This window comes from Erpetoichthys calabaricus, chromosome 5, assembly GCF_900747795.2.
Source record: "Erpetoichthys calabaricus chromosome 5, fErpCal1.3, whole genome shotgun sequence".
In the NCBI taxonomy this organism is placed as follows: Eukaryota; Metazoa; Chordata; class Cladistia; order Polypteriformes; family Polypteridae; genus Erpetoichthys; species Erpetoichthys calabaricus.
Window position 1 is genome coordinate 114,324,474 of NC_041398.2, and position 23,456 is coordinate 114,347,929.

A 23,456-nucleotide genomic window follows, 5' to 3' on the forward strand; every position below is an offset into this window, starting at 1 on the left:
GTACTGTTTTATTACCAGTGATGTGCATGATTTATATTTAGGTAAAATCTAAATCAGGAAGGTGTGTGTGTAAATATGTTTTGTGCTCCATATACATGAAAATTATTTTACCATGCACATGCCAATTTTTTATTATATAAAAAAGCTTCTTATCCCTGCCCCTATTCAAACTCATACTGCTAGCCAGTTCACAAGGCTAACATACGTCCGTATGTGTGGCCAAGTTTGGGTATGCCCTGCAAATGACCAATATCCTACCCATGTCTAATTGTTGTCCCTGCTGACAGAACTGGCTAGGACTTCTGCAACTCTAAACTAAAAGTCATGAACGAGAAGGTTCTGATATACTGTATTAAGATATGTAATTACCCAAATATGATTGCAAAGGGATGGCCATACTGGAGATGAACATTTCCAAGTCTCAAATGACTTAAAAAACATGTGAGCCTCACATTTGTATTTAACTAAGATGAAAAGACAAGAGTATCTCACATCTTCTAATGTAAATGTGGCCATTAGATCAAGGTGAAATAAAAAGAACCATATTTAAAGGCAACTTTAGGAACAAGTCCCAAAAGATATTTACATGAATACTGCTAAGTTTTAGACTTGGAAGAAGACGGACTAGTAGTTTCTGGCTTCTGAAATTTTATCTTCTAATAGCTAAAATCACTGAGTATGGACTGCTCTTCCAGAGGACAAGTTACTATTTTGTTGATTATTCCATAAAATGACAGTACAGATATTCAATACATTGTCTTGTTTATTAAATGCATTGATGTATGCATTACATTTTTCATCAAGATAAATTACAAGTTATGTGCTCATTTTCTGAATGTGATTCCTTTAGTACAGAGTCAGAGACAGTCCGTGGCTTTGCTGTGGGTGGAACACATTGTCACTAAACCTATCTAAGTCTCCAATGAACTCGATAGCATGGACTGTGGGAACAAACCTTACCACTAAAAGGTTCCTTTATATACAAATACATAGAATACTGTATAAAGGAAGTAATATGGTGTCCCTGCTTAACAAAGAGTAATACTGTGTATACCTTGAGATTTAAGCATAGTCACACTGTACTATATGGATTTACTTTTAGAAAAATGTTTAAATTTTCAGTGATAAATTTAAATAGTTAGTCACCGACACATTGTACTCAGAGTTTTCCTGCTAAACAAGGTATCCTTATTAGAGAAGAAATCAAATCACTTATTAGACACTGATTACACAAAACTATACATGGAAAGACTTGTACTTGTGCAGAGTTGATTTGTTTCAATTCTCAAACTGACCCAAATAGTCTTTGTTCTTTACCAACTTTATTTTCATACTATACCAATATCTCAAAGATAAGCTAACTAAAAAAAATCAATTGTAATGAACCACTTCCATCTATCAAAATGTTCCAACTTTAGAACTAAAGTATTTGAGCTATCACACATGTATTAATACTTTGTCTCTTCTGGGGTCTGAAGTAAAAAAATAAAAAAAAAAACCATACAGGAGGACAAGAAAAAAGTTGCGAAGTCATCAAACTGTCCCTTGCCTCTGCCCTCAGCCAAAGTAATCTAATGTAGAAGGTGTGTAATGATGACCCTGCACCATATCTCCAAACCTCTTCTTCTAGTCTTCATATCATGAAACAGCAACACATCTGGAATTATGTCATCAGTGTAAACACCAGCAAGGCACAAGAAACCGTTGTGTCATCATTATCTATGCTTTATTAAAATCTAACCTGGAACTCATCATTAAACTGGGCACAAGATCAATGCATTTTATACCTTTGCATTGGTACAAACAGCATGCATTATTGGTCCTTTTTAACATATTTAAAAACTTTTGAGTATGAAAGGGGAGACAAGGAAACAAACGGCTTAGTGAGTTCACTCTGTTTAAGTTCTATTTTAAAATTAAATCACTAAACTCATATTCTTGAAAACAGAAAAGTTTTCTTTACATATTTACGTAACTTAATTTTTTTTCATATTGCTTACTGTTGTTCAGCATTGCTGCCCATTGACAACAACTGTATCTGGAATTTTCTTATCTCCATTCACCATAAAAACATAATATTTTTTGTCATTATTAACAAACAATCCAAGGTAAGTAAAAAAAAAATAAAATATGATCCTTTTTGGGATGGAGCATTCCTTTAACAAAACTATTTCATTTGTCCTTTGTTTTTGTTTTTTTTTTTTTAAACTGGTGTTAGCACACATAACATTTAACACTTTAGGGGCTTGCATTGTTTTCAGTTCATCTTGCTGCAAGTTCTGATAGATTGATATGTATGGCAGATCGTAGGCTAGCCCAGAACAGCTTATGCTTGTTTTTATCTTTGGGCCACTCCATATAGGTCTTTCTTGACATCAGATCTTTGAGTTTATAATATTTTGATGGAATCATGTAATGAGGAATGGGCTCCAATAAAATCAGAATCAAATTTTCAGTATTTTCTGATAGCAGCTGATGCTGAGCAAAATACAGTTCGTAATGGCACCACTCACTACTGATGAAATTGGTAGATAAAACAAAGATGGATTTGTAGCTCTTCTCAATGCATGTGATGATGTTTTCAATTATACTTTTTCCAGCTATAAAGTTCCTTTCATGGTAACATATCTTTAATGTGCCCATCTCTTCCAGGTTTGGAAGAAGATACTCCTTGACCCAACTGGAATCATCTTGACTATAGGAGACAAAAGCATTGTATGCCAGATCTCGTCGGGTTTCTAATAACTGTTTTGTCTTTGCTCTCTGCTTTGTTTGTGTCCACTGCCACATCATTCGTAGATACCAAGGGGCGTCAAAATGCTTACACAGCACTGCTATTGAAATAACAATCACTATTAATGGAATGAGAATGGCTGCAAGCAGAAGAGCTAGATTGCATGATATTTCAAACATGTGAAAGTCTTCCAACAATGTTCCATTCAATGCTTCTGGTTCACTGCAGCTGTATAAGTTGGGCCACCCAAGCAATGCAAGTTTGGATTTGTCCCTATTTTGGAGAAAGTGCCTTAAACTGCAATCACATATAAAGGGGTTTCTGCTAATATCCAGGTGTTTCAGAATCTGGCAGCTATCAAGAAAATCTGCTGATGGAGTCTTTATGACATTGCTACTCAAAAAGAGTAATTCCACAAAATGAAAATTTTTACAATCAGGGATATTAAACAGTCTGTTTGATGACAGGATTATCTCTTTTAAAGCATTCAGAGAGACCATATCTTGTGGTATGCTGGTTATTTGGTTGTACTGTAGGTCCAAAATTTGTACCATAATGGGTATACAGTGAAAAACATAACTGTCAAGAGTATTAAAAGATAAATTTAACTTACTTAAACTTAGTGGCCAATAGCAGTTTCTAGATTCACTTGTAAGCATGTTAAAACTGGCATCTAATTCTGTTAATGCCTTCATATGCTGGGTTCTTACACTCAGCGTGTCAAGATGCATTAGCTTATTGCCTTTTAAAATTAATGTGTGTAATAAAGGAAATGTTTTACAGGCAGTGATGCCAGGAGAGGAAAATATCTCATCTGAAAAAAAATTGTCTGAGAAATCTAATACCTCGTGTATGCTGTCAGTTCGTGGGCAAGTTATATAGAACAATGGAGTTTCAGAAATTTTCATATTTTTAATCTTCATGTTAATTATATTATTATATAAATTTGAAGCAGTAAATGACAACACATCAGTTTTTGCAACTTGTACTGATAATGCTTCAAATGGAAGAAACACTTCTGGAATAATCAATTCATCATTCATAATATGGACAGTTAAATTATATACCTGAAGCTTTTGTCCTTTTAATTCGGAAAACATCTTAACAGCTTTGAGAAAACAAACCAAAGAGATTTGGAAATTTGTTAAATACATATTAGTCAAATTAAAACTGACTGAATTAGAGGAAGCATTTGAGAAATCTAAACAGCATGCACTGCCAATAATCTCTATGTTTGTTGAAATTTCCAGTACATCTGAAAGAAAAGCATCCACTTTATTCACATTATCATTAGGAAATTCAATAACAACTGTGTTTGTGTTTATCCAATCTAAACTATTTTTTTCATAACTCCAGGGTTTCATTATTTCAATAAAAAAAATATTTAGCCTAATACCTGCAATATTCTTAAGGTAATTTCTTTGAAGTTTTTCAGCACTAACCCTTAGAAATTTAAGATTCACCACTGACTTAAAAGCACTTCCTAAATTTAATGCCATAAACTTGTTTGAAGAAATATCCAAATATTCAAGTTCTGGAAGACAGACTAAAAATTCACAGGATACATTATGCAACTCATTGTGTGATAAATCAAGATACTTGAGTTTGCGAGTGGTTTTAAAAAGGCCATCTTCAAGTTCTTCTATATTATTAAATGACACATTGATGAGTTTTAAATCTGTCATTTCAGCAAAATATGTACTGTTCAAGTTACTTATATTTTGAAAGGACATATCCAGAATTTCATTTGGTAACAGCGTATTTTCAACAACAGAGTTCTGGGAATTCCAAAACAAATATATGGGAAATTGCTCTTCTCCTTTGAGACTGAGCCTGTTTGCATCACAAAAAACTGTACTCCACAAAAGTATTAAAATGATGTTCATTTTCTCTGGTTTATGGAAATACACAGGTGTACTCTTGGTGTTCAAAGTCCAGAAAATGTGGAAAAAATGGTGAAATCAACTGTACAAAAAGAAAAAAAACATATTAATTATGTAAGGTTTAAATTTTCTAAATAGAAATATGTCAAAAACTGAAGATCAGTGTGACAGCTGGTCATTCTCAAGCATACTTAATCCAATTCAGAATTAGAGAGGGAAAAGAAAGGGAGCATTCACATTTTGTAGATTGACAAACATAAACTAAACAGTGATAAATTAGAAAGTAAGTGATTATCATTCAGTAAGCCTTGCTTTGAGAAGGTCAAGTAGCCCACGGGTTCACAAAACAATACTGTGCATGACACAGGCTCATGCGTAAAAAAAAATATTTATGTTAATGATGCAGTGTTTGTCACAATCTTCCATATTTCATTCCTACCTGCATGCATGGTATGTTTCATTTATGTACCAAAAAATCTGTTTTTATTTGTCTCACATCTCTTTGTGCTAAAGGAAATTACAGTATATCACAAAATTTTTCTTTTCTCATTTCAGTTGTGCAACTATAAAATCATTACATATAACTAACCACATTAAAGAGCAATTATACAAGTAAAAAACTTATTTATTCATATTCTATCACAAATTCAAAAACATAACTCAGAAAATAAATTGATCTAATTTGAAAGACAAAATAAAAAATGCTTTCTAAACCATTAAAGTTATTGCATTCATTCCAATCAGCTATAAATACTAAAGGACAACATTTTCATCCTTTACAGTATATGCAACTTATTGTTTGGCAATAATGGTAAGCTGTTATTTGCCGCAGACCATTTACTTTGTTAAGAGAAGCTGTACTTAGTAATTTTACATAAAACAAAATTTAAGTGAAAGCATGTGAAATACTCAACTTAAAAATTAAAGGTTACATTTAGACATTAAATTACCTCATTACTTTTACATTTTGCAATATATTAACTTATTTAAATGACCAGCAGTTTTAACCAAATTAGCATGAAGAACTTACAATTAAAATGTAATCGTTTGTAAGACTCAGTGTGCTAATATGCTAAGGTACTTAAAGAAAAAACAGATATGGAAGAAATTATTCTAGTTTGGGGCTGTAAAGGAAACGGGTAGTGATTACAGTTAGGAATACTGATGCAAATTAAATTTGGTTTTCAGTTTCAGAAGTATGCAGTTTAGTTATAGGTGTGGATGCCACTGCTTACAAACATTTATGAATATGCAGTGAGATAAGTAACAGCTGCTTTACAAATTATTCAAAAGTTTTTAAACACAAAACAGCGTTTATTTTAATTAAGTCTAAAATACAACAAAAAAAATTCCATCAACCCATTTTCTCAATAAGCTTACTCTGATACTGGGCTGTGACGATCTACAGTCCAATCAAGTAGCAGGGAATGGACTATGCTCTGGATTAGGTGGTAATTCATTATAAGGCACAGACATGAGATGTTTTAGAACCCATCCATTTTTCTAGTTGTTATTGAAATTTAAGCAGTTCAGGTCAATTGAATAATTTGAAATGGTAAAAGGGTATGCAGTAAACTGCCAGGGGTTAAAAAAAAGTTTAGTTTTCCAAAAACTGAAAAATTTTGTAATTTTCAGTTTTACAAAAAGGTCCTTTCATGGATTAAGTTATAAAAGGTTAACAACTTTCAGCTTTTCTGCAGCAATGAAAGGTAATTAAGCCTTGAAAACTGATGCAAACAATTCCTACAGGTATCCCAACTTTTGCTGACTACTCTGTCTGTATAAAAGTTGAAACAAACTGTTTTGTAGTGTTGGATAGGTACTCAAATTTTGACTTCATTATCAATACCAGCTTTCTGACTTCAATACCGGTTCCAAAACAGATCGAAACCAAATAACAGAAAACTCCTTAATCATCCTGTCTACATCCAACCTCCCTGGTGCAATTTAAAAATCACACACCACCATGCTGAACCATGTCATCACACCGCACTCCATGCCACTTCCCTCTTGGAGCATCCAGTGTGCATTGAAGCAAGGAAGAATGCACTTTCATGTGGCAAATGAATATATACCATGGTTGTGATGAAATAACTTTGACTTGAAAAACACCAAACATATCTTTTAACTCCAACAAGTGTCAAAACAATATAAAACAAACCAAACAATTTAATATAGTGTATATTTGTATTTTTTTTTAATCAGGACATAGTGGCCTTATAACTGCAAAAGACTCTAAATCACTATTTTACATTTTGCTAAGAGTAAATTGTGTACAATAGCAAAACACTCCTGTCTCATATAATTAACTCTGACCCGTGCTGTCAATTTTTTTTGTACTCTGTTGGTTTTCCTTGCATCTTCTATAGTTTGTTCATATCTGAAGAACTGAATTGCTCTGGTTTGAGCACGAATGTGTCTACATGAGAACTAAAAAACTATTCAGGGTGAATTTCTGGTTGAAACAGATGTTCTTTAAGACAACAGGAAGACTATATAAACCGTGAAAATTACATCATTAAATTTTTTAAAATCTTAAATTAATTTCCATAGTTTGATTTACTGAGAGGCTAACAAGTAAATACTCCCAACCACAATAGACATCTTACAAACTTACCCTTTCTCCCACACTTTTTTTAAGTCTAGTCTCTTGTTTTTAAATTGTGAGATGACCTTATTTACATATATATTTTCACATATGTGAGCTTTGTCTCACAGGTGTTAGTAAGAGTAATGAGGGGAAGCTGTTTCCTGCAAGACAACTGCCAACCCACTTCTGTTTCCTTTAGAGGGAAAAAAAAAAACCCTGGAAGTCAACTGATGTAATTTCTGTTTCCTTTTCTGCCTCAACCTCCTATTTAAACCAAAGTCTCACCTTAAAGTCGTTCATTTACAGACCAGGTTCAGGAGAGGACACACAGTCTGTGATCTAGTGCTATTTTGACTGCAGAGGAAGCTATGATCCTTATAATCTGCTAGATGTTCAACTTTTTTTTTTCCCCCATTTTTCATACTGGACATTAAAGGTGATGTTCCATGCAGCCCCAAAACCTTTTCTGTTTCACCTTCCTTTATTTAAAATATACATGAAGAATGTTTATATACAAACTTGGGAAACATTGACACTGAAAGAGTACTCCACTGCACATGCTGCAATATCTTAATTTTCATTATGAACCAATAAAGTCTTCCTTAAACTTAGAAATATACTGCAGTTGTCTGAAGGAGGAACATGTTTTACATCAGGCGTGCAATATGCATTTCAATTTCATTTCATTTTCTTCAAAGAAAAATGTAATCTCTCTAAATGTACTGTACTGCACACATTGGATTATTTATCATGTAATATATGCCGATTTTATAAATCTACTACTTAATGGATTTAGATCTTTTTTTTCCTATAATATGCTTGAATATTCCGGTTGAGTTTGTGACTTCTCTCATCGCGCTAAGTATCATTGTTTGGTTGTGGCACTGATTTATTCGTGCGAATCCGAGAGACAAGCTGCGGGCCGTTGGATACAAAAGCTATTAATATCTTAATAAGTTCTTCTCAATACAAATTATTACGTTTTTTATTCATAATTAATGTTTGTCCTATTTCACTACTACGTCGGTGGAGCTGTGGGAAACAACTAGTTTCAAATAAATTTGCTCAGTATACAAGTTATATTTGGAGATTCTTTCAGCTATAGTAGTAGTTTTGGTATTTTCATTGTCCTTCTCTTGTGATGTTTAAACAAAATTCAGTTGGCTCATCATTACTTAGATGTTCTGCATTACATACGTACCTGGGTGACTCGGGCTAATGAAATGTCATTATGAATGCTGTCTAGAATAGTGTCTCCTTTGGGGTAGCTTTAGTGAAAGTGTTCATAAAAGTGCTTAAAAGAAATTGCCATTTCTGTTAAATAAGTACGTCTTATGCCTGCAATATAGCAAAGTAGTCTAATCTTCTCTATACAGGTAACCTATCTGTACTGTATATTTACAGTGTAAACAAAAAAATATGCTTAAAAAGTAGGACAGAGTTGGGCAATAAAGGTTTTTCCTATTTGAAACATTCTTGAAGTTCAAAGTAGTAAAGCACGTATAAAAATTGTACAAGCAGGCATTTCAAACGCGCAGTCAGAGCTATTGGGTCATCATTTAAATCACTAGAATGGTGATTTTATAAAATCACATATAAAATAACATTCACAACTAAACAACTTATTGTATCATAAAGTTCTATATTCTTCCTGGAAAAAAAAAAACTTAGGCGGGTGCTAATCGGCAGCTACATCCAGCACATACATAATACTAAGTTAAGTAGCATGAATCACTATAAACCAAATTAGAAGAAGAAAAAAAAAAGAAAACAGAAAATGTAAACACACGTACATGAATTCGTTTCTTTTCACTGTAAAACAAATAACTTAGTTGAGCCATCGTTGTAAGTGTCAGGATATAAACAGAAAAAAATTAAAAGTGCAAATACCTGCACTCAATTCTGATTTCTGGCCCGGAACAACCGTTAGAGACGTCGATGAGGCGCTGTGCAGCTGCGATCTGCCGGCAGGATCGTACCCATCTCCCCCACTCCGTGCACGCTCTGCTGCTTTGCTTCTGTCTCACTTTGCGCTTTTTACCATCTCTTCCGCCTCCAAACTAATTATGTATTTTACAAAGTGGAAGTGTCATAAAAGAAGTCATCTCCATTGCAGAGTTTAGAAAGAAATAGGCGATAGGCACTTTTTAAGCTGACTGCCGCCTATTGGTTGGAGCGTTGGGGTTTTCAGGAAGTCAGCGCTCTCGGTAAATAAGAAAATGCGACTAAAGAGGACTAACAGAATACACACCAGTGGCGATCGTGCTACTGAACAAAAACGCTTGTGAACAGATGACATCAACAGTGCTATCCGTAGTTAACTGATTGAGAAATTGTACGTATATGAACCTGAATTTCCAGTCCAGTCTCATATTTGAATCAAACTGATGTAAACTACATCAACAGTGCTATCCGTAGTTAACTGATTGAGAAATTGTACGTATATGAACCTGAATTTCCAGTCCAGTCTCTTATTTGAATCAAACTGATGTAAACTACAAAATAATTAAATTTCTGCAATGCAAGATGTTAGCTTCACTTTCAGTAGACCCCAACGTGAAGTGTTCATAGCTTGTAACCATCAACCATAGCACCATTTACTTTATAATGTACTAAATTTGCATTTCTTCTGAAAAATAAACTAACTGCAGCCCAGCGTTTGCTGTGCTTCTGTAATGAGGACACGTAAGATTGCAATAGTGTGAGTCACCCGTTACATATACCCGCCTTAGAATTTCATTGGCTGTACGTACTTGACATAATTGACAGGCTGCTCTGGCGGGCTCCGTAAACAGGGTTGCCAAGTCAATAGGAATCCTGCCATTTTTGGGGGAAATCAAGGTCATGAGATATGGCGAAATAAAAACATAATGTTGGGGAATTTCTTAATAATAAGTTTCTTTTTATATTTTAATTATCTTCCTTTAGAAATACCCGCCACATCTTTGCTACACTCAAATACTGGAGGAAAGGAGCAACATACTGTACATTGCAACAGCCACCTGTCATTGCTCCTTCCACTCGTTGGAACTACTGGGCCATCTGACTGTGGTACTGTTATCCTGCCCCAGCCAACTTCACTTTTCTAATTGTATGACGAAGATTCCGATTTCTAAGTACAAAAGCAAATCAAGGCCTGGCATTAACTTAACGAGTTCTGTGATCACAAGGTTAAGATCAAACATTAAGAGCATATTTAAGTATAACAGTTACCATTTGTAATGACATTTTCCAAAGCGTTAAGTTACAGGTAGAGATTTGGCAGTAAGTGGAGTACCAAACCAGAGTTATTATTTAAATGATTACTTTCACTTTTCTAAAAAAAAATTTTGGCTTGTAAGTAAAACCGTGATTACAAATTATATTTTGGGATAATCACCGATTACAAATTATATTTTGGGATAATCACCATATTTACTTATTCTATTTTAAAATGAAATTTCATATCAAAACACAAACACTGCATTTACATGTTTATAAGGGTGTTTCATATGACAGATTTATATGAAGTAAATTAGTTAAACTTTAATTTCATTCAGAAATACATTGACTGAATTTTTTTATATTAGGACTAGCAAAATACCCGCGCTTCGCAGCGGAGAAGTAGTGTGTTAAAGAGGTTATGTAAACATATATATACATATCTACATATATCTATACTAATAAAAGGCAAAGCCCTCACTGACTGACTGACTGACTGAATGACTGACTCACTCACTCACTCATCACTAATTCTCCAACTTCCCGTGTAGGTAGACGGCTGAAATTTGGCAGGCTCATTCCTTACAGCTTACTTACAAAAATTAGGCAGGTTTCATTTCGAAATTGTACGCGTAATGGTCATAACTGGAACCTGTTTTTTGTCCATATACTCTAAAGCAGGGGTAGGCAACGTCGGTCCTGGAGTGCCACAGTATGTGCAGGTTTTTGTTCCAACCCGGTTCCTTAACGAGAACTCAATTATTGCTGATGAAGCACATATTGCTTAAGTGACATTTTAATGCTTCATTTTAGTGGTCTCGCTTGTTAAGGTTCTCCAACCTTAATTGCTTATTTCAATCTTAAACTGCTGCATTCAGTGTTTTAATTGCTCCTTATTAGCAATAAGATGTAAAAGACAAAGCAGCCAGCAGTTCTCCAGCTAGCTTTTTTCCAATTACATCTGTGTGTGTTCATCATGCACGGTTTGATTTAATAAAACACTTAATAGAAAAGTGTGACAGACTGAAAATGATCTGTTTTAGGTTTCAAATCATTTGGATGATATCCTTGGAAAGGAAAAAAATCTACGATATAAAAGCCTTACATTGCACAGACTAACAAGCCATAGAATTAAATAAGGTCTGAGATTGGCAATGATTGGTTTCTAATTAAGCAATTGGGTTGAATGAAAGCCTGTAGCCACTGCGGCTCACCAGGGGCCTCATGCATAAACGGTGCGTACGCACAGAAATGTTGCGTACGAACCTTTCCACGCTCAAATCGCGATGTATAAAACCTGAACTTGACGTAAGGCCACGCACATTTCCACGGTAACTCATTCCTTGGCGTACGCAATTTATCCGCCCGGTTTTGCAGACTGGCGGCACCCAGTGTCAAAGCAGTGCTACTGTTCCTATGTGGTTACTCTTTCTTAGATCCACATCCACGGCGGCGGCTTTATCAAATACAATGAAATTAACCGCATATCGTTCATAAATTTAATGCATCTGATTGTAATTAACCTGTAACAATATAATGGTCCACAGAATGGTCAAACTACTGTTCCTGTGTGCTCATCCTTTCTTTCTTAGCTCCACATTCCTGACGCGACTTTATAAATACACTGAAATTAACTGCATATTGTTTATTAGTGTAATGCATCTGATTGTAATTAACCTGCTGCAATATAATGGTCCAGGGAATAGCCATAGTATTCCAAATACCAGAACTGCTTTAGCGTTGTTACGCTCACTGCATCTTGTTCTTCTTTTTGCTGTTCCCATTAAGGGTTGCCACTGTGGATCATCTTTTTCCATATTACTCTCACTGTACCACTCGGAGTATTTATATCACTGTATCTGAGTGTGAATCACAGCAGCAGATGATCGGAAAGAGAATTATCGGTATACAGTTTCAAGTACACACTACCTCAACCACGACAAAAAGCGTCAAAGCCTTTCCTGTATGGACCTCACATTTCAGAAACAGTTTCATCCCAAGAACTATAAACGCACTCAATCACCCCACTGTAAACTTGCACTACAGTTATAATATTGCACAACCTGCGCTACTTTATAAAGCGCGTATGATGACAATATCATTTTTAAGATGAAATGCAGCAAAATATGTTGCTTATAGTATACAGATAAAACTTTAACTTCATTTAAATAATCTGTATTGCTAATAATTAAACATGTGAGGACACGGTGCCGCAGCGTATAGCTGGTTCAAGGACAGCTCCTGCCTTGCGCTGTATTCTTGCTGGTGCTGACGCGACACTGGAAGGATAGACGAATAGAATAATTAAACATGTACTACGAAGATATTTCAATGTTCCTTAAAAGTTTTGAAGAATCGGCGTTCTAAGCTTACAAATGGCTTAACGTCTATTACAGAGCTGATTGTGTGGCGATTGGAGAAAGAAAAGTATGGACAGGAATTGGAGGTTAGTACGTTTGAAAGAGACAGTACTTCTGTAATAAATTATTTCATCGAAGGTCACACATGGCGCAGCAAGCCTCTTGCGTGAGACATGAACAAGCACTGTGCCGCCGTGTTCCCATGTTTAATAACATGCTTTCATTCCGATCATCATGAAAATGATATCACGTATACATCTCAGTATTTTAATTATTCAGAGAGCTGTAATATCTCGAATGTAATGCATTCTGTGTCCTGTCGGAGAAAGAGAAAGAACGGAAGCACGTAGTGATTCACACACATAGAGCACATAGAAGATCAAACACAGAAAAAAGCATTTAATGTGCTACTTGAGAAACTAGTAAAATAAATGACTTTAAGATGAAGTTTATGATATTCTACTTTAATGGCAAAATAAACTACGTGATTAAAGTGGAAATTTCGAGATTAAAGTTGACATTTCGTGCTTTTTTCCCACTGTGTGCCTATGTTTTTTGTTTGTACCCTACTAAGCTTTCATATGACACTCAGACGGTGGGCTACAACTTGCCTTTTCACGGCGACTTTGATATGTGATTTTTTTTTTTATTTCGGGCACTGTGCGACTTTGTGAATTTGATCTTTCGAGTTTTTCCAACACTCTGTCACTCGATCAGCTTCCTTTTGTTGATTATATCACTGTTTAAACCAACAAATAGTACGTTTTTCCTTTGCCTCCACTTGGTATTCGCTGAAATTCTTATATTTTCCCCTGTGCTTTTCCCATTGTCTTTTCACAGTAGGCTATTTATATTGATTTGCATATTCAAAGAGGCGTAATTCTGGGAGGAGTTGGGGCGGGACAGAAGGCGCGTGCACGTGCATTACTTTTCACGCAAATCGGGATTTATGTAGTGGAAGAACGTGAAAGTATGCGTGCGCACAGATTCCTGCATCTGGATTTTTCTGTGCGTACGCACAATCCCGCTTTTGTGCTTACGCCATGTTATAGTGTGAGTTCTACGCACGGCGTTATACATGAGGCCCCAGGACCGACATTGCCTACCCGTTTTACATCTTATTGCTAATAAGGAGCAATTAAAACACTGAATGCAGCAGTTTAAGATTGAAATAAGCAATTAAGGTTGGAGAACCTTAACAAGCGAGACCACTAAAATGAAGCATTAAAATGTCACTTAAGCAATATGTGCTTCATCAGCAATAATTGAGTTCTCGTTAAGGAACTGGGTTGGAACAAAAACCTGCACATACTGTGGCACTCCAGGACCGACGTTGCCTACCCCTGCTCTAAAGGAGGAGGCGGAGTCACGTATCGCGTCATCACGCCTCCTACGTAATCACGTGAACTAAAAACAAAGAAGAGATTTACAGCACGAGTCAAACGCGGGAACGAAGGTAAATGACGTTAATTTTTGAGTGTCTTTTAATACTGTGTAAGTATACATATTAACACATGTGCAATTAAACGTGTGCATTTACGGGGTGATTTACGGAGTATATACATATCTACATATATATATATATAGACATACATACATATATATATCTATATCTATATATATATCTATATCTATATATATATATATATTGTGGTGGATTGCCGGCTTCTTTCTCTGGCCCTCACCCCCCAGGAGGAGCTCTCCCAGCAGCGTGGACATGCCCTGAGTTCCAGCAGGGCCTCATGGACTATGTAGTTTTTATACACAGCCCTGCTGGATACCTTGGGGGCCACCAGGCGTCGCTGTAGGGGGGATCGTAGGCTCACATGTGCCCTATAACCCGGGAGTATGTCACGGTCACGTGACAGGAAGAAACGATGTGCTCCCGGGTTAAAGAAAAGGACTGTTTACCCTGACCAGGAAGGGAAAAGGAACTGTGGACTGTTGAATGGGAACACCTCCGGGTCAGGGTGTATAAAAGGACTCTGGGAAGCCCAGTACACTGAGCTGAGCTGGGAGGAAGGGTGGCGAAGTGTCTGGGAGTGTGGAGGATTATTGTGTTTATTATTGATTAATTATATGAGTATTGTGGAGTGGAGGGTGCTTGGTGCACATTATTATTATATAATAAATAATAATTGGACTTTTATCTGGTGTCTGATCCAAGGGTTCAAGGGGTCACAGAGACCTCAAGTTTTTACAGTGGCGTAGTCTCGGCAGGATTCTCTGGCCGTTCAGTTTTGGCAGAGGACCTGAAATTAAACAAATTTCTGTGGAAAGAGAACCCCAAGAAGACAGCGTCAGGACGCACAGAAAAGTTCACCATACTCCGTGGGCTGCGCTGATGAATCTCGCCTCGTATCTGGTCGACATGGGGAAGAAGTCGGGGAAAAAGAAGAACACCGACTGGGTAAAGAACATGACCAACGGCGAGTTGGCCTGGACTCGCCTGACTGGGTGTGCCGACGACAGAGAGCTGGTAATAGCTGAAGAAGCCCGAAGGGCGCAACAGCAGGAACGTTGCCAGCCAGGGGCCGCGCTGAAAACCCTGAATGAAGTGGGGACACCACTGACAAATCTGGAGGTATGTGCCGGGAAAAAGCCTGAAGTTTCGGGCAACTTTTATTCCTATTTTGCAGAAACCTACCTCCAGAGAACGGACGGTGCGTCGGACGCCTGCCTCATACCTCACCAAGATGACCGCGATACCCAGAAGGCAATACAGGCTAAGGGTCGAAAAGCGGTCAGCCCATACGCTGACAACGTCCACGTGACCTCGCGCGATGGCAACCGGGAAGAAGGTCAGTTTGAAGCCGTCGGTGAGGTCAATAATTCCCCGAAGAGTCTGCGCTCCCTGAAAGGGAAGGGGACGGCGAGTGAAGCAGCGCCAAAATTAAACAAAGGCAAAGAGGGACGGGATGTGACTGAAGGATCTGCCGTTAAAGTGAAAAAGGCAGATCTCAGTCAGCTCGGAGCAGCCAGCCGTCCCTCTAAAGACTCCAACTCCCAAGAGTCTTTGCATGACACTGAGCACGTGCCGACAACGGACGTGCCCATTGGCTCGCGGCCGGTAGCAGCGCCCAGGCCGTCTAAAATGCGGGACTCAAATCCCCAGGAGCCTTCGCGAAGCCCAGCAGAGCACGTGCCAGAAGCGGACGTGCTCATTGGTTCCCGGTCGGCAGGTGATCAAAACAAGGAAGTGTCTTTGCCTCCGGCCGAAACAATTAACTTTATAAACTTATGGGAGCTCGACAAATATCTCGAGCCCCTAAATACTTTCTTCCAGGGACTACAAGAGGTGAAGAAGCGTGTGGAGGAGCTGGGAGCTACAGCTGAAGCACCGTTGAAGGGACTGCAGGAATACCTTCGGCGGTTAGGCCGTGAAGCCCCGGCCTCGATTAATGCGGCGGTGCAGATAGGTGCCCTCTGTACCGTATATAATAAGGTGACACAGTGTGAACCGGCACCGCGTTTAAAAAGTAGCGGCTGCCAAAGCGCTGTGAACCCGACATTGGAGTGTGGCACAATGACGGAGTGGTCGGGCAACTGTCCGATAGAACCGGGGCGGCAATATCAGACACCGCTCTGGACCGATGCGGACCTTAAGAGCCCGACCCGCGTGATAAAGGGGTTGCCGTTGGTTACTGAAGGGGCGGAGGAAGTGCCAATCGAACCGGGCCGGCTGGACAGTGCTGTTACCCGGAGCGATGTGGTACTAATGATGCCGCCTCCGTTACTGCATAGGACAACGGGTGTGCAAACAGCAAAGAGGCTCTCTCTTTTCCATAGAGAGCCTCACGCTGTGCACAAGCCCCAGAGAAAGCAGGAGATCCCCGAATTAAAACGAGGGTCTCCTGACATATTAAAGAAAAGGGCAGAGAGCAGCAAAGCGGCCGTTAACCCCTCCTTGGCGGAGGAGAAGTTGGAGCTGACCGAATTCCCGAGATGTTTCAGGTCTTGGGAAGAGAGGCCACCAGGAGGACGTCGGCGGTGCTACAACTGTTGGCAACCGGGCCACGTGTGGTGAAGTTGTCCCCGGAGGACAGGGGAGCGGTGGGAAAGAAGATACACCGTTCCCCAAGGTTCGCCGGGGGATCTAGACAACGTAGCCAAGGTCCGGATGATGCGTTCTCCTGGAGGAGGACGTCCCTCGCGGGGCTGGTAGCTTCGCCCCAGTTGGCTTCGCTAAGGGGGGGGGAATTGTCGTGGATTGCCGGCTTCTTTCTCCGGCCCTCACCCCCAGGCCACCAGGAGGAGCTCTCCCAGCAGCGTGGACATGCCCCGAGTTCCAGCAGGGCCTCATGGACTATGTAGTTTTTATACACAGCCCTGCTGGATACCTTGGGGGCCACCAGGCGTCGCTGTAGGGGGGCTCATAGGCTCGCATGTGTCCTATAACCCGCGAGTATGTCACGGTCACGTGACAGGAAGAAACGATGTGCTCCCGGGTTGAAGAAAAGGACTGTTTACCCTGACCAGGAAGGGAAAAGGAACTGTGGACTGTTGAATGGGAACACCTCCGGGTCAGGGTGTATACAAGGACTCTGGGAAGCCCAGTACACTGAGCTGAGCTGGGAGGAAGGGTGGCGAAGTGTCTGGGAGTGTGGAGGATTATTGATTATTGTATTTATTATTGATTAATTATATGAGTATTGTGGAGTGGAGGGTGCTTGGTGCACATTATTATTATATAATAAATAATAATTGGACTTTATCTGGTGTCTGACGTCTGATCCAAGGGGTCACGGAGACCTCAAGTTTTTACACTATATATATATATATATATATATACAGTATCTCTCTCTCTCTCTCTCTCTATATATATATATATATATATATATATATATATATATATATATATATATATATATATATATATATTATATAATCTTGTAACAGATGAAGCGTTTGTCCACCTCTTGAACCCTCAGGTACCACTCTGCAGACCAGGTGAAAATATAATAACTATTTATTTTGTTATTATAATACAGTAGTGCACCAAGCACTCTCCTCCACACACTCATAAACACAATAAAGACTTCAAATTACCAATCCTCCACTCCCAGACACTTAGCCCACCTTCCTCCCAGCTCAGCTCAAATGTCTGGGCTTACCCAGAGTCCTTTTATAGCTCCTGACCCGGAAGTGGTTCCAAACCAAACCCACAAGTCCATTTCCTTCCGGGTCACGGCAAACAGTCCTCCTCTTCATCCCAGGAGCACGTCACTTCCTCGAGTCACGTGACTGACATGCACTCCCGGGTTATAGGGCATGCAAGAGTCCACTAGCCCCTTCACAGCGACTCCTGGCGGCCCCCAAGGTATCCAGCAGGGCTGTGTATAAAAACTACAAAGTCCATGAGGCCCTGCTGGAACTCGGGGCACCAATATGCTGTCCGGAGGGCTCCTCCTAGCGGCCTGGGGGTGAGGGCCAGACTGGAAAGCCGGCAATCCTCCACAATCTATATCTATATCTAAATCCCCGTGAAGTACTGCTTTTACATTTTTATTAAGAAGAAAAGAAAACCTTTTTAAATTGAGGGAAAATATACCAACAACAATTTGTTAAGGATCTGTTTTTTTGTGAAGCTGCCTTCACATGAGTGATCACTTCGAGCTGACTTGCTGGCCAACCATAAGCATTACCTGGTAGGTAACCACACATACAATCAGATTGTGATTCAGACTACGAATGCCGTGAATGTAATTACCCCGATCTACATGCTGTCAAATAAACGAACCACATACCATGGCGCAATTTTAGGGGCTTCGCCTCTTGCGCTGATGTCTGAGGTTCGATTCCCGTAAGGGAGTGCAGTGAGTGGGTGGTTACCTACCAGGTAACGCTTGTGGTTGGCCAGCAAGTCAGCTAACTTCCGCCACGGTGCCCTCAGTTGTGAGAAGCAGATCATAGAATGGTTGAAAATAGTTTACTGTCAAATAATGCAAAGAGTACGCGACATGTGTTTCGCCCTAATTCTTGGCTCATCAGGCGAACACACTCACTGCACTCCCTTACGGGAATCGAACCTCGGACGTCAGCGGTAGAGGCAAAGCCCCTAACATTGTGCCACGGCGTGTGGTTCGTTTATTTGACAGCATGTAGATCGGGGTAATTACATTCACGGCATTCGTAGTCTGAATCACAATCTGATTGTATGGGTGGTTACCTACCAGGTAACGCTTGTGGTTGGCCAGCAAGTCAGCTAACTTCCGCCACGGTGCCCTCAGTTGTGAGAAGCAGATCATAGAATGGTTGAAAATAGTTTACTGTCAAATAATGCAAAGAGTACGCGACACGTGTTTCGCCCTAATTCTGGGCTCATCTGGCGTACACACTCACTGCATATAGCCAAATTCCCGGGCTTCGCAGCGGTGAAGTATTGCTTTTAGCTGTTTTTTTGTGAAGCAGTCTTTAGTGTAATGAATGTTTTCTTCAGCGCTCTTTGGAGCTCTTCCTTGGTTTCTACGTACTGCGTTCACAGTCAGTTCACGTGATTACGTGGGAGGCGTGATGATGCGATACGCAACCCCGCCTCCCACGGCCAGCGAGCTGCAGTCCATAACAGTATATGGACAAAAAAGAGGTTCCAGTTATGACCGTTACGCTTTGAATTTCGAAATGAAACCTGCCTAACTTTTGTAAGTAAGCTGTAAGGAATGAGCCTGCCAAATTTCAGCCTTCCACCTACACGGGAAGTTGGAGAATTAGTGATGAGTGAGTGAGTCAGTGAGGGCTTTGCCTTTTATTAGTATAGGTAATTTTTATCAAGTCATATATTTTAAACAAAATGTACCCAAAACATGTCATAATTTTGCAGATGCTATACAGGAATACAAATTGAAAAAAGTAAGGGATTTTTCATCAAAGTAATTTAAAAGATTTTAAAACAATTGTATCTCAGCCTACATAATTTACTTGTAGAAGAGGCAAGCCCTTACTTTATAGTGTTTTTCTTTAACACATTTATTATGCATATAAATTTACTAAATAATACTTGACAAATTTTGTTTTTTCAGAATTGGGGAAAACAAACTATCTGTCAGGAAGACCACAGTTTGTGAGACTAAAAGACTGTGTTTCTTATATGTGTGCAACACTGGAGCACCACAAGGAATGGTCCTGTGTCTTTTTCTCTTTACTCTGTACACCTCAGACTATATAGCACTAGGTCATTATATTTCCAAAAATTCTCTGATGATTCTGAAATTATGGTATGTATTGATAAAGGGATGAGATGGAGTATAGGAGTCAGGTGGACAGCTTTGTTTCTTGGTGAAGAAAGAATTGTCTCTCACATAACAGGCCCACCAAATCAACAAGCTAATTAAGATGGTAGACTCAGTGATGGAATGCACTCTGGACATCCTGGAGGTGGTAGCAAAGGAGAGAATTAAAACAAAACTGAGTGCCATTATGAGCAATGCACACATCCTCTCCCTGACACACTTAACACACTTTCATCCAACAAATTATTATGCAAAAGTGTGTCATGGAACGGTACTGGAGCTCAAAACAGCTATACGCCTGCATAATGCCTCACTGTGATTGTGTGCTAAGTCAAAAGTTTTCTTTCTTTTTAATTTTCTTATATTTCCTATTTCCTATTTTTCTATTTTCCTATTTTTCCATGTTCAAAGCACTTCACACAAATTCAGAAAGGGCATATACAGCATTGTATACAAATAATACCTGCATAAATACTAAATAAAGATATATGCAGGATATACAAAGCATTGAAATACAATAAGTGACAATAAACCAAAAAGCAAAACAAAAATACAAATACTACAAGAAAACCCTAAACAAATAACACAATTTGTGGTATAAACCATCAGGGCAAGTTAAAGGCCTTCCTGAACAAATGAACTTTAAATTGTTTATTGAAAGAATGAATGAGTCAGCAGATTAATTAATTTCAGGAGGTCATTCCAAAGTCTGGGCGCTATACAGCCGAAGGCCCTGTCACCCATAGCAGTGCAGATTAATGTTTGATATAACAAGATCGCCAGAACCAAAGGACCTTAGTGGGTGAACAGGAGGATAGCAATGAAAAAGGTCACTGATGTAGTCAGGTGCAAGGCTATTTAAAGCTTTGTAGGTTATTAATATAAATTTATGTTCAATCCTGTAAGACACATGGAGCCAGTGAATGTGGAGCAGGATGGGTGTTACAGTATGTGCTCACTGTTGTGGGTTTTGTGTAAAGATTCCTACAGCCAAGTTTTGAACAAACTGGAACTGTGATAAAAGATTAGAAGGGGCTCCAGACAGTAGGGGGTAACAGTAGTCAGTACGGGATGTAATAAAAGCACGGACAGGTTTCTCATCATTGGAAAAAAGAGGAATGAATAAACATGGGATGTGTTATGGAGGTGGAAGTAAGAAAATATTTTAATGTGATGAATCTGGGTAGAATAAGAAAGGGAGCAAACAAAAATTACACCAAGATTCCTAGCAGAAGAAGAAAGTCTGAAATGGACCTCCTGTTCTTAATCTGAGCTTTAGTGCCAATTTCCCCTTGGGATTAATAAAGTATCTATCTATCTATCTATCTATCTATCTATCTATCTATCTATCTATCTATCTATCTATCTATCTATCTATCTATCTATCTATCTATCTATCTATCTAATAAGCTTCTGTAAAAATCCAGATTTCCCCCTCTGGACAAATAAGCTTCTACCGATGTAATTTTCTAACTCGATTAATCCAGACCAGGTTTGTGAGAGGTCACATATCCCAGCCAGCATATAGCACAATGCAGGAACAAACCCTGGACAGGGTGCATTCAAAGCAGGACAAACATACACACACACACCCACAGTAGGCCCAATTTCGCGTTGCTAATTCACCTAACCGGCATGTTTTTGGTCAGTGAGAGGAAACACACACAGACACAGGAAGAACATGCAAACTCCATGCCAGGAGGTCCGACAATACAAACACTGGTCTCCTTACTGTGAGGCAGCAGCGCTACCACTGCACCACCATGCTGACCTAAATTCTATCTGTCTACTGTGAGTGCCATGGAGGACAGATGGCCATCCCGGCTGGATGACAGCAGAAAATGGAAGGTGCCAGGGGATGGACAAGCAGATAGGGAGATATTTGACATTTCACAAGAACATGTCTAGCCTTCAAAACACTGGTACAGAATGGCAGAGGTGCAAAATGTCTGCAAGGTTTTTCAAAACATTTGGTTTCAAAAGAAACAGGGTGTATGGAATGTCACTAGGATAGTGTCCTCAACAACCCTCAGCTTTTTTTTAAGTTGGAATAAATTTATTTAATCAGTCTGCAAATAAGGTGATATATTGATTGGTCTCATTTTAATTTAAATACATCTTGCATCGGATGAGTTACACTATATGCCAGTTGTAAGAAAAATAAGTGCAATAATAAGGAAATAAATGGACATAACTCAGCAACACATTTCCTTTCTTGCTTTTTCTTAAGTATCTGTACATAGACCCTAAAGGCTGCTTTATGCTTTTTTGTAAAATATTTTCTTTAAAAAAAACAAGTTTTCTTATTCCAATGAAATCACTGATTTAGTGTATTCAAAACTAAACTTAAATATAAGTTTTCTTTCAAACTGACAATACATTTAGTATCGTACCTTAACAGTTTTACAGCAAATTTTCAAAAATTGAGCAAAAGGCAAAATGTTCCAGAGATTTCTCTTAGCTTGGACCTATAGGGTCAAATGTAGTAACTCAGGCACAAGGTAAATAATAATAGAATAGAATGCCTTTTATTGTCACTATACACAATGTCACAAACTTGACACAGAGTCATAGAAAGGTTTGGGGCAGCCACCTGAGTTCCTGGCTGCAAAAGTCGTTTTCAAATGAATACGGCACTGATGTGCACACAACCGAGTCCAAAACAGAACTGAGGGAATAGGGAAAAGGTGCAGGCTTTTAAAGGGGAAGACAGGAAGTGAGATCATAGGGTTTGGGATCATGAAGGTCTTCAGCCATTGGTTCGAGCCCGGACGTGACATCACAGGGGCCGGAGCCGGCAAGGTCTCCTTCCATAGGCTCGGTCCCGGAAGTGACGTCAAGAGGACCAGGTGGAATCTCCCATGAATGGTCTACAGGAAAGGGAGAAAAAGAGTCAGTGCACTCTGCCACATCCCGGCATGCCTCGGAACTGCCCTTACTCAAGCCCTTTAGCTGCCTCCCATGCGCACGTGTGTGACAACATGTACAATGAGATTAAAAGCAGCTCCTTCAGTGCAGACATATATGTAGAACACAACAAGCAAATAAACAAATAAACAAATGGTGCAAAAAGTTGTGAAAAGTTGCAAAGAAGTTGCAAAAAAGTTCTGCAACGCTATATACATATGGAAAGAATAATAACTATTGCACTATTGGTTTATTGAACATAATTTAAATGTTGCACAACAATGATGATCATGTGCAGTGAGTAGTGGATATTGGACCCTGAGAGTAATGATATTGATATTGCACAGTTATTATCAGTACCATTTAGATATTGGATATTGCACAGTTGATGGATAGAAGGAAGTCCAGGGGTTGGGGGGTTAGACTGTGTAGTCAGTGCATGTGTGAGTTTAGAATGGTTATGGCTTTTGGTAAAAACTGTTCTTGAGTCTGTTTGTCCTTATTGTGATGCACCTGTAGTGCCTCCCTGAAGGCAACAGGTCAAACAGATCA

General features: G+C 38.9%; 1 protein-coding gene across 2 annotated transcripts; it reads right to left on the reverse strand.

Moving 5' to 3' along the window:
* Positions 1-793: 793 nt before the first annotated feature.
* Positions 794-15,473, reverse strand: LOC114651904 (toll-like receptor 6). 2 transcript variants are annotated; one of them, XM_028801980.2, is made up of 2 exons: positions 15,416-15,473; positions 794-4,699 (listed from the first exon to the last, which is right to left on the reverse strand). In XM_028801980.2, the coding sequence occupies exon 2, from the start codon at positions 4,618-4,620 to the stop codon at positions 2,263-2,265; it is 2,358 nt and encodes a 785-aa protein (XP_028657813.2). In that variant the 5' UTR covers positions 4,621-4,699; positions 15,416-15,473; the 3' UTR covers positions 794-2,262. The 2 variants fall into 2 exon arrangements, with proteins under 2 accessions (XP_028657813.2, XP_051784159.1); XM_051928199.1 differs by lacking the exon at positions 15,416-15,473 and adding an exon at positions 9,098-9,246 and having other exon boundaries at positions 2,172-4,699.
* Between the last annotated feature and the right edge of the window lie 7,983 nt (positions 15,474-23,456).

Bases quoted from the DNA above. Each gene is read 5' to 3' on its own strand.
- LOC114651904 (XM_028801980.2), bottom strand. From the start codon at position 4,620: ATGAACATCATTTTAATACTTTTGTGGAGTACAGTTTTTTGTGATGCA.